Source organism: Scaptodrosophila lebanonensis, unplaced genomic scaffold (assembly GCF_003285725.1).
Source record: "Scaptodrosophila lebanonensis strain 11010-0011.00,11010-0021.00 unplaced genomic scaffold, SlebRS2 tig00000043-arrow-pilon, whole genome shotgun sequence".
In the NCBI taxonomy this organism is placed as follows: domain Eukaryota; kingdom Metazoa; phylum Arthropoda; class Insecta; order Diptera; family Drosophilidae; genus Scaptodrosophila; species Scaptodrosophila lebanonensis.
The window spans coordinates 5,755,921-5,772,674 of record NW_022060545.1 but is presented as its reverse complement, the minus strand read 5'-3'; the positions used below and the strand labels follow the sequence as shown (position 1 = coordinate 5,772,674).

General features: G+C 35.4%; 1 protein-coding gene across 1 annotated transcript; it reads left to right on the top strand.

Annotated features, from left to right (window-relative positions):
* Nucleotides 1-9,008: 9,008 nt before the first annotated feature.
* On the top strand, nt 9,009-14,324 carry LOC115622328 (protein lin-28 homolog). Its single transcript, XM_030516237.1, has 5 exons — nt 9,009-9,347; nt 13,582-13,697; nt 13,792-13,940; nt 14,005-14,185; nt 14,244-14,324. Exons 1-5 carry the CDS (start codon nt 9,272-9,274, stop codon nt 14,322-14,324), a joined length of 603 nt encoding a protein of 200 aa, XP_030372097.1. The 5' UTR covers nt 9,009-9,271.
* Nucleotides 14,325-16,754: the final 2,430 nt, after the last annotated feature.

Here is a 16,754-nt window from a genome sequence, read left to right as displayed (position 1 = left end):
ACACACACACACACAAACAGACACACAAACACATTACACAGCACACAGTAGTTGACACACAAAAATATTTTCTCTAAAGTAAAAACAACAAGTCTTTAAAAAGCAACATTTTCTGCGCCTTAACATAAAATACGAATGCAAAAAGAAGAATATTTGATAAAAACAAAAAACAAATGTAGAAAAACAACTTTTAATTTTTTTCCAACGAATTCCAAAAATTTGCTTGTACTATAGTGAACTTTACCAAAATTATAAAACGCTCTCAATTATAGTCTTCTAATTTCTAATTTCCCATAAGTAATCATGCTTAGTTAATTGTCTGACTAATAATTAATTAATGAATTAATTAATTAATCAATACCTACCATTAAGCTTATAATGTTAATGAGGCTGACTAGGTTGTAAGCGTACACTTTAATCACTTAACTAGTAATATGTCTAGTGTAATCTACCCGTAACTTATGTGTATATTATATCTTTAAACAAACAAAAAAGCTATTAACGGCTTCTTCTGTAAGACACAACACCAATTTGTTAGTTTTAAGTATATTTTGAGAGCGCGCCGGGCACATGCGGCGTATGCGCAATGCAAGCGCATATGTGTGTATGTGCGAGTGTAAAGTAGTAGTGGTAGCGCCAATAATTGAGACTAAGACTATGCAAAATTTTTGTATTTTTGTATTTGATACAAAGTCGCGTTTTGAAATTAATGAAGAATTATGAAATACATTGAGAGAAAGAGAAATGTCAAGCATAATAACGATGCTAAAGATGATGACGATGTTGTAGCATGTAACAGCTATTAGAGTATAAGATTTATAAACATATGCAATATTTATATATAAATTACAAATCACATTCTTATATCTGAAGTGAAATGACGATGAAAATGATGATTATGATGATGATATGTTGATGATGATGGAAAAATGAAATGAAATTCTACTTACATGGAAAATATAAAAGAAGATAATCAAAATTATTTAACAAAATTGAATTTTTTATTTCAATCATTTGGTTTTTGGCATGACTTATCGCTCTTTTGTGTTATGGCAACCCATTCCAAATTCGCCCCCTCACCCCAATAGAGATACCAACAATAGCAGGTTATGGAATGGAATATATTTTATTACAATCTTTGAGTTTTTCCGAAGTTTTCAAAGCTTGGTATTATTTCAACTGAGTATTTAACAGTATGATTTATTCTAATTAATTATGCACTTCCTTCAAGCCACATCCTTAATTAATCTCTTGCATTTAATCAAGTCTTTCAGAAACAAATAATTTATGCATTTAATATAGTATAGTCGTAGCGCTTTCAAAAGATATGATCTTCGTCATGATAGGCAGAAGAGTTTACGCTGAAGAATATCGAATTAAGACGGTGCTTAATTGATTTTTTGGATGAGTTTTTTAAATTTTTAATTATACCATTTCATAGCTTACTTTAAATTCGTTCTGATTTTGTGTTCTTTATTCTCAAAATTGGCAAAGTTCGGACATAGAAAGGCTGAAGAAATCCCATTTTTTGTTTTACCACCATTTCACATTTCCTTATTTGCCATAGTACATAATTTTTCACTGAATAATATACATATATATGTACATGTATGTGTGTACAACATATACATAGTTATGCAGTAAATAGCAAGTGAAGGCCATGCGCTCTTTAGAGACCGACATGCATACTTTCCTATTCGTGAGACTGAGACTGAATGAATTATTAGAAAAATACTCGTAAATATAATGCGCATAGTGAATGCAACTGATAGATGATGGCGCATGCAACTCAAAGTTTAGAATTCAATATTTTACATTTTACAACAGAATTTTTGCTACTATATTGTTTTCTTTTTTGACATATACAATTTGTTTTTCCATATATGCGGCCTCTGTTTACTCCAAGCATTGTAATGTATTGTATATTTAATATATATTTAAAATAATATTTATATTACACACAAAACCAACAAACAAACCAACACGTACGTATGTAGTCGTAGAGAGCTATACTCTAATAAGCCCCAACACCTCCCCTCACCACAGGGGAGATGGGGGCAACATCCAACTTGTACAGTAATTGAAATCTGTTTCAGGATTCAAGTGACGACAACACGTAAATTTAAATGGAGAATAAATGACTGCTTCTTAGTGTTATAAGTGACTCTGATTTAAGTCAAGAAGAAAGAAGAGTAAAATCAATTATAGAAATCAAATCCAAATATATTGCATTATTGTATGTACGAGTATATGATATAAGTGTATGTAAACCTTTATTGCAGCATATATTTACATGTATCTGTACTATATTTATCGATACTTCAATATAATGTATGTAGAACCCTTTGTTATCTGTATGTATATTGGTACTCTTATTGGTATATATGCTTAATTGCAAACGGTATTGTCCACAAAATGTACAAAATTGGTTTTCAAACAAACAAACAAATAAAAAAGCATCAGAAACAAGATCATTAAAAAAATTCACACACGCACTCACACACTCTCACAAGCGTCACAGCAACAAAGACAGCGAATTTGATTTGCGCCCAAGCATTCCCAATTGAAATGATAAATTATGTTAGTGTTCATTATTTGTTATTCCCATTCAAGATGTTATATGATTATATATATATATATATGATATATGCATTGAAACGCCCAGGCATATATGAATACACCTAGGTACGTGTATCTCACTTCTCATAACGCCCCCCAGGCCCCTAGCAAAAATCTATGCGGGAAGTCTATAATGGACTTTATACATCACATATGTATTTATATGCGTAAATCTAAAAACGAATACATTATTTGAAAGCAACTTAAATTCCTACTAATTATATAAAATATCTCTAATAAATAATTACAAACATATTTCTGCATAAAATCACAATAAAAAGTAAATACGAAAAAAGTCGAAATAAAACTAAATAAAAACAAAATATTTCATACTAAAAACTGCAGCATCACAACAGAGTTTTTATTATCCTTAAAGGATAAAAAGTGGATAGGAGAGACAAACTAGTTTGTTTCTTTGCTTGGTGGCTGGAACTGTAGGTGGCGCTGTGCAAACTGCAACCCTATAGAGTATGCAATAGAAAAGAATTTTCAGTGTTCGCCATGAGTTTATAAATTGCGGGGAAATGCTTAAGGTAAAAAATTCTTATGCTATTTACTTAACCTGCTGTCAGTCCAGAGGTTAGAAATAGTTCACAACTGATCCTTGTGATTAGAAAACTGTATCTGATAACAATAGTAGCACATACATGGAAGGGAAAAAATTTGTTGCATTCCAAATTATGAATAAACCACTCAGAAATATTCGTATGCAAAATAAATCAACAAATTGTTTTATTATTTATTAGAAAAATATTGCAAATAATTATTAAATATATACAGTAAGCGTACAACCTGTAGGGCCATTGACGCGACTTGTCTTATTATAAGCGGTTAATATTTCTATAAATCTATGAATTAAAGTAAATTGAAGTCATCGTCGCGTAATGACAGCAGGACACTGAACTAATATGCATTATTTTTCTTGAGTGGGAAATTTTTAAATAGTTTTCAATCAATTAAAAAAGAATAATCTGTTCATAAAATATTTCCTACAGTCCTAAGCTAAATTTCTTTTAATTAACTTATATTTTCATACAATTGTTATATCTAGGCTAGATAGTAATACAAAATGAATTGATTGCCCAAAAGAGATTGCTTCGCAGGATCATACTTATGTATTGATATCATTTCATAGCATGAACTGTGATGACTCTTGTAATTATGCCCTGGTGTTTCTTATCATTAGTGGGACTAGGTGCTCCGGCGTAATTATTGGTATATACTTGTACATTAAGTATAACCTTCAATTTTTTAAATAGCTCTTCTACTGATAATACTTCTTAGAAGTCCTACATTTTTTGCAAGCGTTTCGGCTAAGTATCAAAAATCTGAATTAAACCATGTCATGACCCGAAAATGTCTCGAAATTATTTATAATTAATCAATTCTCCGACCAATGTATGCCAACTTGTATTTTATAGTTTTTTACAGAAACGCTTATTATTTATTTCTGACAAAGATCTATCATTTTAAAAAGATGGAAACATAGAAAAAATAATGATAATAATTAATTAGACTGAACACTGAACACTCGCTTTCACCTAAAATTAATTTATGTATAAAAAGAACACCTACTAAGATCCTACGATTAGTAAGTGATAGAAGATCTAACAGTTGTAGGGTTGGGTCTACCCCATCGAAGACAACGTGAAGCAAACAAAAGGAATTATATTTTAACAGATTCAATGCGATCCTTATGCAGTAATGCAAACTCCGGACACCACACAGGGCAAGAAGAATCTTAGGTACGCCCCACAAAAGACGTATAAAAATTAGAGTTGTGTAGGGGTCTTCAAATTCTTTCGCCCACCGTTTAAATATAAATATAAATTCAAGGAAGTATATATGTATGAATAATAAAATAATAAAATTGAAATTATTCTTTAATTAAAATATTTTTCAATTATTTTTTATTTTCACTCCTTTTAATTTTACTATAAAATTGTATTATGCTCTATTTATATTTGTAGTGAAATTAAAGGAAGTGAAAATGAAAAATAATTGAAGAATAATTTCAATTTTGTTCTGCACATATTTTATTATTCAATTTATATTTAAGTAATCTAGGCACATTTTATAAACTGAAATGTTTTCGGTCTTGTAATAAGTTTTTTTCGGCGCAGAGCTACACACTCGCTTCCCTTCGGCTGCTGCGAGGTCATTTAGGGTCAGTTTCAGTTTAGCAATAATAAATGCAAAGGCACACAAACACTGCAGCAGCTCACAAAAAACCGTTGGACTCGGACTGTAATCAATATTTTGGTCGAGAAAATGTGCCGGCGCGCGTCCGATAGCAGAACGCCTACAGCGACATATACGAGCATACATCTATTTATGTGTGTATGTGTAAATGGGAAATAAAGGCGAAAATCGAAAGTGCCCATTAGGGATACGAAGCACTCACACACGCTTAATTGGAACAGGATTAACAAGGGAGCCAGCGGACCAGCGGACATGAATGCAATTGCATCCAGTGGATATGCGGCGTCCATTGTCCGAGGGCTCGGTGCTCGGTGCTCGGTCCGAGGCATTTCCGCGCTGAGCGTCAAACGGATGGGCAGACAAAGAGCGCGAGGGGACAATAGCCTGAAAATAATCCGCTTTAAATATAGATGTGTGTGCATGTATAAAATGTTGCCAAACAAAAAATCAGGGCCGGAAAAATGAAAGAAATTGTAGCAGAAAATCTATGCAAAATCAGAGATGCAGGCCTGGACAGTTGGCGGCATGCAAACGAAATGGGAAATGGTAAATGGCAAAGGGAGAGAGGGAGGGAGGGTTGGCGTGTGCCTGGCACACACGCACACGCACACACACACACTCACACGTAGCACGTCCTGCTGGCCACATTTGACCCGTCAGCACCTCGACGTTCAAACTGCAGTTTTCTGTTGTTGTTGTTTCTTTTTTTTTTTTTTTTGGCAGGCTATTATCGCCACGACGCTGGTATGTGCGATAATCAGGAATCAGGCGTAGTCTCCGCATGTATTGTGTGTGTTTTTTGTGCAAGCACAAATAATTTGCATGCTCAATGGGATGTCCGATTATTGGGCGCGGGCACAGAAATCATTGAAGTGTCCCACTTGCACTTTTGATTGACATGTGATTGATGTTTGCATTCTGAGTGACAGTCGATGTACTTTCCAAAGGGAAACTATGCACGAGAAGTTCAGCAAAACTCTCGCAATATGGAAAGTGTGGGCCATTTATAGAACACAAAGATAATGCATATAATAAAGCAATACATAGGCCAAGCAAAGACCAGCTTCAATTGAAATACAGAACTTTTTTCATGCTTTATACGAAATTGAAATAATATTAATTAGATTAGTAAAAACTTGGTTAGGTCTAGTCACTAACGAATAGTAATAGTAGTAGCATTAAAGTAATCTATAGTAATTACAGTGAAAACTTTCTTGGCCGGACACATACGGTCGGTCCATTAGTGTCCACTTAGGGGATACTTAAATACTTGTACTTTATACACCGATCCAAAGAGAGTGTCCGGATAAAAGAGGTGTCCGTTAAGGGACTATTCACTGTAATTAAGTTTGCTGATTTCATCACAGATCGGAGAGCAGACACAACAAGAGCTTTTGAATAATTTCCGACGGCCTGCAAGAAGCCATTATCAATCCGAATGATTCTATTTTAAAAGCAAATACTTAATACTTAATTTTTGTCTTGAGTGAAGTCTTCCAGCTAATCGAAGCAGGCTCAACCCTGTGGTTAAATCAGAGGCAGAACTTCCATATTTAAAAGCAAGTTGTTGTTCAAAGCTTGAGAAATCAGTCAGCATTTCATGGGTTGGATTCCTTGGTCTTGTTGATAAACTTTTTTTTTTTTCTAAAAGCAAAGTAATATTTTTTTTTTCGTTCCACATAAAAATGTTTCGAATTACAAATTAGCGAGCCTTACCATAAAATCGGAGTCAAGGGCGTTACAAAACGAAGCAAATTCGTGTAGTTAATGTTTTATGTACTTTTTTCATTACCTTTTCCTTACAAGCTGAAGTTTCTAAAAAAATTCAGACTCTCCAGTTTCGTTCAATTACACAAAATGAGTCCGACTTTGTCTAATTTTAGATAAAACTGTAGCAGTACCCGTTAATGTTGATTGTGTTGGTTTACATTTTTACGAAGCTTAACAGATCAGTGATTAGAAGCGATACGAGCGATCGAAATATTGCAGACAAATTCTGGCTTAACACAAACTTTTCCAAACATCTATATCTTTTAAGATACAATTTTAAATTTAAAAGACTTCTTCAATTTTATAAAAAAAAGCCTTAAATACTACCGCCAACTCTGATATACTGTATTTGGAACTCTCTCGGGCACACAAAATATTATTCCAGTTTTAAAAATTGCTGTTTAAATTAGATTGGCGAAATTCCAGAAAATCCAAAAAGTTTAATATTGTTTTTTGTTGTTTGCATAAAATCATATTTACAAGAGAACCGTATAAAATCCGTATAAAAAACTACGCTTAAGTACCTCCCCTGAAAAAATAAAAATGAGCTTGGCTCTTTTTTATTTATGCTATTCGCCACAAGTTTTAAGAAAATTAGTAGTGCATCGTAATTAAGGAAACATTAAATTTGTTCTCATAAAATATGTAACTAACAATATAAAATGTTCGAAATACAGCATAATCCATTAAAATAAACTCTAAATTTTATAAAATAGATGTAGTAGGTATATTAAATCAATTAAAATTTTACAAAGTACATTTTATTAGTTTTTTGAGTAGTGCATTAATTTATAAACATTTTTCTTGTATCACTAGAAAATAAATAAATACTATAAATTCAATGAACTGTAAAGGCACTTCCTTCTTATAGGATAGGGACCTTCAGTGACCAATTTCCTGAAATTAAAATGATGTGAACTAGCAAAGTTATAATAGATTAATATACATATGTATATTGTGAAAGAATAGAATTAGAATAAGTATAATTAATGCAAAATATTTATTCAGCGCTATGGAAGAATAATGGATAATAATCATACTTGTATTTTGACAAAAATATTATCGCTTTACGCAGTCTTCGAAATAAGGAAATGGAAAAACATCAGAAATCTAGACTTATTCTATGCTTGTAGAACAAAAATTGGAGAAACACTACAACCCAATCTATTTAATATAAGTGTTTTAAAGTCTTACCTGAAGAAATAATCTAGCATTTTTAAAGCACCAGTGAAGGATTGTTTGTTTTATAAAAAATGTCAGGCTAGCTTTGAGGACATACTTGTAGTTAGCTTAGCTGCTGTTCCCTTGAGTGGGATGTACTTTTTGGAAATAATATTTTTGTAAATTTCTTTAATTTCTTTAAGTGTTAAAAAGTCTTACCTGAAAAAATTGCCATTTTTGAGGCACCACTGCTTGTAGCCATGTAGTTAGCTGGAAATAATATTTTTGTAAATTTCCCAAAATTATAACGACACTTTCACACACAAACACACATACATACATACATATACTGCATGTGTATGTATTTCTAGGCATTGGCTAGCGATTTGTGATGCCAGAGACACGTGTCATGATATATTGCGTACAATTTTGGAAAATGTTGCACCACACGAGCACTCACATGTAATTCGCACGAACTGGGGGTGAGTTGTGTGTGTGTGTGTGTGTGTGGCACGCGTCAGTCGCAATTTGGCAAAAATTGTGCATTGGCTGCTTAGGGGTGGAATGGCGAAGTGTTGCGGGTTGTTATTTTTGCACTTTTTTATGCAGTTTTTTAGCAGTGGACCAATCAGATTATTGCAATCTAGTATGGCTCGAAGCACTCAAGCCTATCAGAGGTGCCGATGTGTCGATCCATTCGTAGACACAAACACCTCAGCACAGTTCCTCAGCATTGCCGTGCCGTGTTCGAGCACGAGTACAGTGCTAGTGCGTTTCAAAATATTATCTAAGGTCGTAGATAAATTTACAAAGACCCGCAGAAATTGAAATGCTGAGAGCGGCGCGGTCTCTCTCCCTCTCCCTCTTTCGCTCTGTGTGTGCTGCGTGTAGCGCGCAGCAAATGCTGATCGCTACGTAAAGTATCTGTCAGATACACGTACTACGATTACGTATCGCGCTCACACACACACGCACACATATTCGTAGAGCGGCGATGTCGATGTTTTTCCACATTTAATGCGGTTAATGCTGTTTTTGTTGTCACACACACACACACACACACACACGAATAGACACACACACACACACACATACATTCTCATCTTTGAATATTGTTTGTGTAGTGGTTTTCGGGCTTCCTAGAAATAGTACAACTCGACATGAAGTCAGTGTGGCGGAGTGCGTCGTGCGCAGCGGCAACGTTTCAATAATTCCGCTTTATTTTCGGTTTCAAGTTCGAGTTTTCGGGGTTTTCGTTTACGAGTTTCAATTTCTGGACCCTCCTCTGTCGCGACATTCTTTGCTGCGTGCGTGTCTGTGTGTGTGTGTGTGTGTAGAAAGAAAGAAAATAACAGAAAAGAAAAGTGTGTTTGCATGGAACATGCATTCAAAATTAGAAAGCATCGAAAAGTGAACTTGATGAACATAGGAAGGGCGCCTGTCGCTTGATTATAGACGCATATATAGAGACGCACTTCAAGAGCCCCCATCACTCAAAACAACAACAACAACAACAAATATGGAAAACACGAGTTCTGGAGACGTATTGGATGGCGCAGCGCCAACTCAACTGTCGAAATCGCCGTCCCCACAAGGTACAACAAATCGAAAACAAAACAGACCGTAGCCATATAAATATATTTCAATTATTATACCTACAGAAATATTCGATTGTTGTGTCTATATTCAACACAAAGTAGCTCGAAACTAGTTTCACTTTTGTTGATTTGGGCCCCAAAAAAACATAAACACCGCACAAAATCTTATCAAACTCGATGCTGATTGGCCACGCGATCGCTGCTTGTTTGATTTTTTTTTATATACTGCGCAGTTTTTTTTTCCATCGCATTTTTTGTGTTGTGCGACTTTTTTATTGGCAAATGCCGCTGAAATCGTGGTATATAACGCAGTAGCTGGGCCCCGAGTCACCACCCCTAGACTTGTGCCCGTCGAGGGTAACGTTCCGTGATTTGGCAACAATGTCGCACCCCACCCTCAACGTGAAACTGCAACCCTGTCCAGCAAAATCCCTCCCTCTGGCGTGCAATTTGCAGCGGAAAAGCGCGTATTTTGGAAAAACAAATTCGTAATCAGCATGTCAGTATTGTCCTTATTTTTCGCTGATCCCTTTTGCCTGAGCGCACTCGGAGCTCAGCCAAATGGTTACCTCATTTACATGCGTAGAGTGGAATAGAGGCGACTTCTTCTTCTTCTTTTCTTTTTTACAACAAATTAAACAAAAACTGGTTTGCTTACAAAATCTCCATCCAATTTTGTTGATGAGAAGGAAACTTGCGCTTCTTATCTGCTTCACTGCTTTTCCCAAGAAGAAACATATTTTTTGATGGAAGCGAACCCATCACTGAGAGATCTTGGCGCGGGCTGCTATCGAAATAGAAACTACATGTACGTGCTCATGAAATTAGGGTCAGATGGTGCCAGCAATGGCTGAGCTAGTAGCGGTGGTGGTGGTGGTTTGAAGAGGTCTTGTCATCACGTAAGTGTCTTATTTGAACTTTCAAGAAATCTCAGTGCCTGTAATTTAAGAGATCCATGGAGATCCATATTGCTGCGTTGAATAGCAACTTACATAACTATAGTTGTATGAGTATATAGCTATATACATAGCACATATGCTTCAGAAAAGTGGTGAAATATTAATCTAGAAGAAATTTCTTTCTTAGAAAGCCACGCAGATAAAATTCCTCCAATGTGTCTGAGGCACATATAGTATATACATTGTATAGTTATTTTTCAAGCCTTCTTAATTTTAAGTTAAAGGTATAACATGCCATTATTCTATATCTTTTTTGTAATACTTATAATATCTATTAATATTCCATTAATAAGTTTGTCCTGAATGACTGACTGATTGGTGGTCAACGCACAGTCCAAGCGATAAAAGCTAGGAAGCTGAAATTTAAACTCAAGTATCCTTTCACAGTGACGGTGGGCAATAGGTTTTGGAAAATTCGAGCTCCAAATGGGGGAAACATGCTCCAAAGTTTCTATCCGCATTTTTCAATGAATCGATTTCTTGGTTTTTTAAACAAAACTAAACTCCATGCTCGATTTTTTGAATTTTTTTCTTGTAGACTGAATTATTGGGGTTTTCTTGGGGCACAAAAGGAAACCTCATATTTTAATAAAAAACATCTTATATAGTAATCTTTATAGCCAGCACAATTAGTTGATTAATTAAAATAAAATGGAAAAAAAAGTTTTTTTAGTAATTTAAAGTTGAAATAGAATCTATAATAATATTTAATTTCTATCCTGAAACTTAAGATTCCAATAGATTGCTGATGCATTTAACATCTAAAATGTAATTTTAATTGAAATCCTTATACACATCAAAGGTCTAACAAAACGGTGTGGTTAAGTTCTTTACACTTTAAAAACATGAAAGCCCACCCTTCAAGAGGGTGAAAAGCAACAAACAATTTAATAAAAACTAATTTCTATCCATTATGAAGAAGTAGCTAGAACAACCACAAGGATTTCCCTATGGCTTATAATTCAATTCTCAGATAGCAGCTATCAAAACATTGGCCCTCTTCAACTGCATTCATTTACCCGTATCGCTTCGAGTGTACGTGTCTTGAGGCTAACGATAAGAAAACCAAATGGAACGCAACAGAACAATTTTATGAATGAATGTCTCATAGATACACCAATACATACTCGTACACACACAATGAGTGGCAATGTGTGTGAGAATGGAGCGCCACGAAACGCGTGTAGATGAGATTCATGCATGCCACAGATAAAGAAATGAATATGCCGAGAATCGGGCCATTGCTTTATGGGCTATCTCTTTTTCAAAACATTTTTATAATAAGCCGAAACCTGTTTTTCTGTTGTCGTTGTCATTGTTGTTGTTGTTGTTGTTAGTTCTGCTACTATGACAAGCAATCGCTGTTTGTATTTTCATCCTTCGAGTCGTCTTTCTGTCTATCCGGCACTGCTTTCAATTCAATTCCTTGAATTCCTGCCAAGCCCATTAACTTGCTCGCTTGCGGCAAATAGGACACGCACATCTATGGGACTCTCCCATACAGCTGCTGCTGCCTGTGTGAGAAAAGGCTCATCAATTTGAATAACAAAGCAATGCGTTACACTGCAGCAAAGCCTACATAGACAGGATATTCGCATCGACTTCAATGTGTGGTAAAAGGAGCGGCGCAAGCGTTACGAATAAAGTTGGCTATAATGTTATAAATTACTGCACAGAAGGTTATGGACCAGAACGGCATTTTCATAATTATTTTGATTTATGTGCATTGGAAAATATTTGATTACAAATAAACATTCATTTTGTGGCGGGTTTGGTTTAGCCAAAAGTATCCAATTTTGTTTTTCTTCATTTCGATTTGTCGCTCTAAAGCTTCTTACATTTTGGAGTTCCTTCGCCATCAGAGTTGATCCTGGTTACCATATTTTAAGTAAATTAAAAGCAATTTTTGCTCATAGATAAATTCGATAAATATACTTACTCTTCGCACTTAATAAGTAAAGCTTTAATAATTAACTCATAGCCAGCTCAAAGCCAAGTTTAATAACCAAGCTAATCGTATCTATATTCAACAATTAACGAACTGAACATTCAAGGCTTGCAATCTAGCGCAATTCTTTTTACAATATTAAGAAAGTAATAAAATCCTGAAAAACAGTGGACAAACAACAGTCATTGCAGGCAAAGATTGTGTTCCTCGTAGTTTTTAAAATTTGTATAAAGCTAGTATGAAATTATTAATCATCATGTTAATACGTTTAAAGCTTTTTGAATTTACTTACTAAGCTTAGAGAATGCTTATTATAATTAATTCTTTACAGTAATCAACCATCCACGGTCTTAGAGAAAGTTGTGGTACAGAATTTATTCCAAAACTATCTCGGAATTTATTTTAAATAATAAGGTTTAGCTTTAAAATAAAAGTGACTTATTTTCCATCATTTAATAATTCATTTCAATGATCTGCTAAAGTCGAATTTCTGGCTTTATTCTTTATTGATTAATATTTATAATACTTTAGAGTAATCAACCATCCACGGTCTTAGAGAAAGTTGTGGTACAGAATTTATTTCAAAACTATCTCGGTATTTATTTGAAATAATAGGGTTCAGCTTTAAAATAAAAGTGACATATTTTCGATCGCAAAATCTTTTAATAATTCATTTCAATATTCTGCTAAAGTCATGTTTCTAGCTTTACTTATTGATTAATCAATATGTATAAGATTCAATAAATTTGCAGTACACGTCAATAATTAAAATGTATAATTGTATCATAAAACATTATCAAATGAAGGTTTTATTCATTGCATCTGAGATGAAAATTTTTGTTTTTGTAAAAACTATATTGTATTATTTTTGAACTTTTTTTACCCAATATATTTTAATATCTTTTGTTTTTTGTCCCAGCTACTTATTTCGCTCTAGCAAACAAAGTTGCAAGCTTTTTTTAATCATAGAGGTAATTGTTAATGGTAGTTTTGGTAGAATTCTTGCTATAAGCAAGAGAGCTGAAGGTTACAAATATTGTTTGAAACAAAAAATTCCAAAAACAATGCAATATTATTTTTACAACAATTTGAAGAATTTGAAAATCGACACAATACGAGAACATTCTAGCACAATATTCTATGTTCTTATATAGAAAGCATTTTCGTTTTTCTACATTAATTATTAAAACTCCTTAAGAAGCACCTGGATTGTTTTGAAATCATGCTCACATAAACCAATTTTTATTTATTATCAATTAGTGAGTAATAAACTGAAATAGCTTTAAATAACCGCTCCCTAACCTGATTTGTTTATTTTTAGTAGAGCCCGCGCAGGAATGTGGCTGTGTGCGTATCGGGAAATGCAAATGGTTTAATGTGGCCAAGGGCTGGGGCTTTCTCACGCCCAACGATGGCGGCCAGGAGGTGTTTGTGCATCAGGTGGGTGCCAACCTGAAATGAGTTGAGCTGAGCTGAGCTGAGCGGAGCGGAGCTGGCCAACAAGCTAATGTTTCTTATTTTCTATAACTCACAGAGCGTCATAAAAATGTCCGGCTTTCGCTCGCTGGGCGAGCAGGAGGAGGTGGAGTTCGAGTGCCAGCGCACGGAGCGCGGTCTGGAGGCGACACGCGTGTCGGGTCGCCAAGGTGATGATTGCCATGGGAGTACCTACCGACCGCGAATGTAAGTGCCAGCATTAGCATTCACATCCTGCCCCCTCCATACTCACAGTTCCTTTCCAATGCAGCAATAGAAAGACGCGTCGAATGCGTTGCTACAATTGCGGCGAATTCGCAAATCACATCGCCTCGGAGTGTGCGCTGGGACCGCAGCCGAAGCGCTGCCATCGGTGCCGGGGCGAGGACCATCTCCATGCGGACTGCCCACAGCGTAATGTGTCGGCTGGTGGTGGTGGTGGTGGTGGTGTGGTGAGTTCGGCTTGTGTCGGAAATAGTCGCAGCTAGGACTAATGATTGCCTTTCGCAGACACAAACCCGCAGCAAAAGCACCGCCAGTGACGAGCCTCCTCAGGCGGATGTCGAGGAAGGAGAAGCCGCTGCCTCCTAGAGGGCATCGAGTCCCTCGGGGGAACCGAACATGAGCACGGTTGGAAAGTTAAAAACTTGTAAAATACACAGACAAACGAATCGTACAAAACGCATGAAATCAAAGAAACGCTCTGCGATTTTCAACACCTAGCACCTAGAAAGTACATAATACTTTATAATACATTTATAAATCTAAGTGCAGTCCCTTTCGTATGCGAAACTAGTTATTAGAATGCCCAACGATGCATAATTCAACTACGAACTCGTATCTATCTGCGAGTATGTAGGAAATATAGCTGTAAGTTTTTTAAAATGTAAAAATAAACAAAAGGCCATTTAATGAATATTTGAAAATACGCGTATAAAGTGTTTGTTTCTTTTTAAATTAAAATAATCCTCTTCTTTATTTCCTCTTTTCTCGAGTGTATTTTTTCTGGGTCTTTAATATGATGCTTTTTTTTTTATCTGAAAACGAGCCATTTGTTAGTTTCAGTGTGATCTGATATTACTTGTTAATGTTTATTTCCATTCTTGGTGTTATTTCATTCCAACATCTTTGAATATTCTATGATTTTGAAAATCGTTCCAGGTATTTTAGTTTCCAGAATTTACAACAACCATCCCATCTTTGAGTTTGCTTATTTGCGTCGTATCTCTAATACGCTCAATCGTAATATTAGTTCAAGAGACAACTATAGAAAATATACAAAGAACTTATATGAACTTTTGTATTGAACTTAATGTTTGTAAAAGAGAGCCACAAAAGCGCTATATTTTACTATTGTCTTAAAGCTAAAGGCCTTTTCATAAAAAAATAAATTACAATGCTAAACAAACAGTTATATTTTTCCATAAACCTTTTTTCGATTAATTTTGTATGGCAAACTACTACTTGCCATGCGATCATAGCATAAGTTTATTATTCATTTGAGTCGGGAACTGCTGGAATACCTTAATTGGATAGACAAATGACATTAAAAAACTATATTAACGGAAATAATTTCATTTAATGTTGCCTGCTCATTTAATTTTAAAAAATTAAATACTTCAGCTTATGAGGGTATTCACAATATTTAAGGCGGAATAGAGTTGCTTAATTAAAAATAACTCTCTGTCAGTATTAATACGCAATATTACAGCATGTTTTTTTGGGGGCTCCATTGAATTAGTTTAGTGTAGAAGTTGATCACAATACAAAATTAAGTTTAAAAATTAAATTGCTACTTAAATAATTTTTCAGCAACATAAAATTGGTAAATCAAATATATTTTATTTTTAGTATATTATAGCATTTAGTACAAATTGTTTTAAAGTTCACCATTCAATTTATTTATTCAGCTCTTCCAGAAAAGGTATTCCGTAATGAACAGTAAAATCAAATAGCCCTGCATGTGGTAGAGTAAACATCCCCTGCCGACAGATAACAGAAAAACAAAAGCATCAGCAATTTAGAGGATTTGCTTCATTTACCGCTCAACTAATTTCAAGTTTTTAAACGCCATAAGTCGTTTGTAATTACAATTCCCCAGCTGCGCTGTAACTGTAATGAGTCCTGCGTTCGATTTTCACCAATTCTACCACAGCAAAAGCTCGAAGGGCTCACCAATGAGAGCGACACTCACACACACACACACACATCCATTTCTCATGCTCACTCACTCGCCTGCCCGCTTACTGAGCCAAGCATGTGCGAGTGAGTAGTGGTGGTGAAGTGTGTGATAAGAAAGCTTTCCGCCAAAACCGAGTCACGTGGCAGGCATAGCACAATAACAACAATATTGACACTGCCAGCAGCAGCAACAACAACAGTAACAAAAACAGAAACGGGGAGTATAACAACATCACCATGAGAACGCAGAATCATTGTAAAACAGTTGGCCCTGCCCTGGCTTGCTTCGCTTGGCTTCGCCTTGGCTGGATTTGGCTTTGGATGTCGATGTGGCTGTGGCTCACCGAAAGTGAAAAAGAGAGCAAGAGGGGGTGTGTGGAGTAGAGTGGCAGTAATAACAACAACACTAACAACAACAACATACTTATGCGAGGACACGGACATGGACAAAAACGCACACGAGGTGAAAGTTGTGTTCGCGTTCTCTCTTTCTCTCTCTTTCTCTTACGAGGTCCCTGCGGCTGTTGTTGTTTTTCTTTGTGTTGTTACTGTTGTTGTTCTTGTTTTTGCTGTTATTGCGGTTGAAGCTAAAAGTAGATTTTTTCGCTGCTGGCTCTGTTGTTCTTGTAATTGCTGCTGTTGTTCTTGCTGTTGGAGGCGCAATAATTTTGCAACATTGTGTGCTTCTCTTTTTGGCGCGCGTCTCTTAGTCGATGAGCGTGTGTGTGAGTGTGTGTATGTGCGGCGGGTCCTTCGACACAAACATTTTTAAGGATATCGGCGAGTGTTTGTCTGTGTGTGGGACCCCAAAAGGATGCAGTTGCTGCTTGGCAAAGGACG

What these genes read in the sequence shown, in the direction of transcription:
- LOC115622328 (XM_030516237.1), top strand. Translation starts at nt 9,272, where the DNA reads ATGGAAAACACGAGTTCTGGAGACGTATTGGATGGCGCAGCGCCAACT. An exon ending in GAAATCGCCGTCCCCACAAG is followed by an intron (nt 9,348 to 13,581) that starts GTACAACAAATC and finishes TATTTTTAGTAG; the next exon opens with AGCCCGCGCAGGAATGTGGC. An exon ending in AGTACCTACCGACCGCGAAT is followed by an intron (nt 13,941 to 14,004) that starts GTAAGTGCCAGC and finishes TTTCCAATGCAG; the next exon opens with CAATAGAAAGACGCGTCGAA.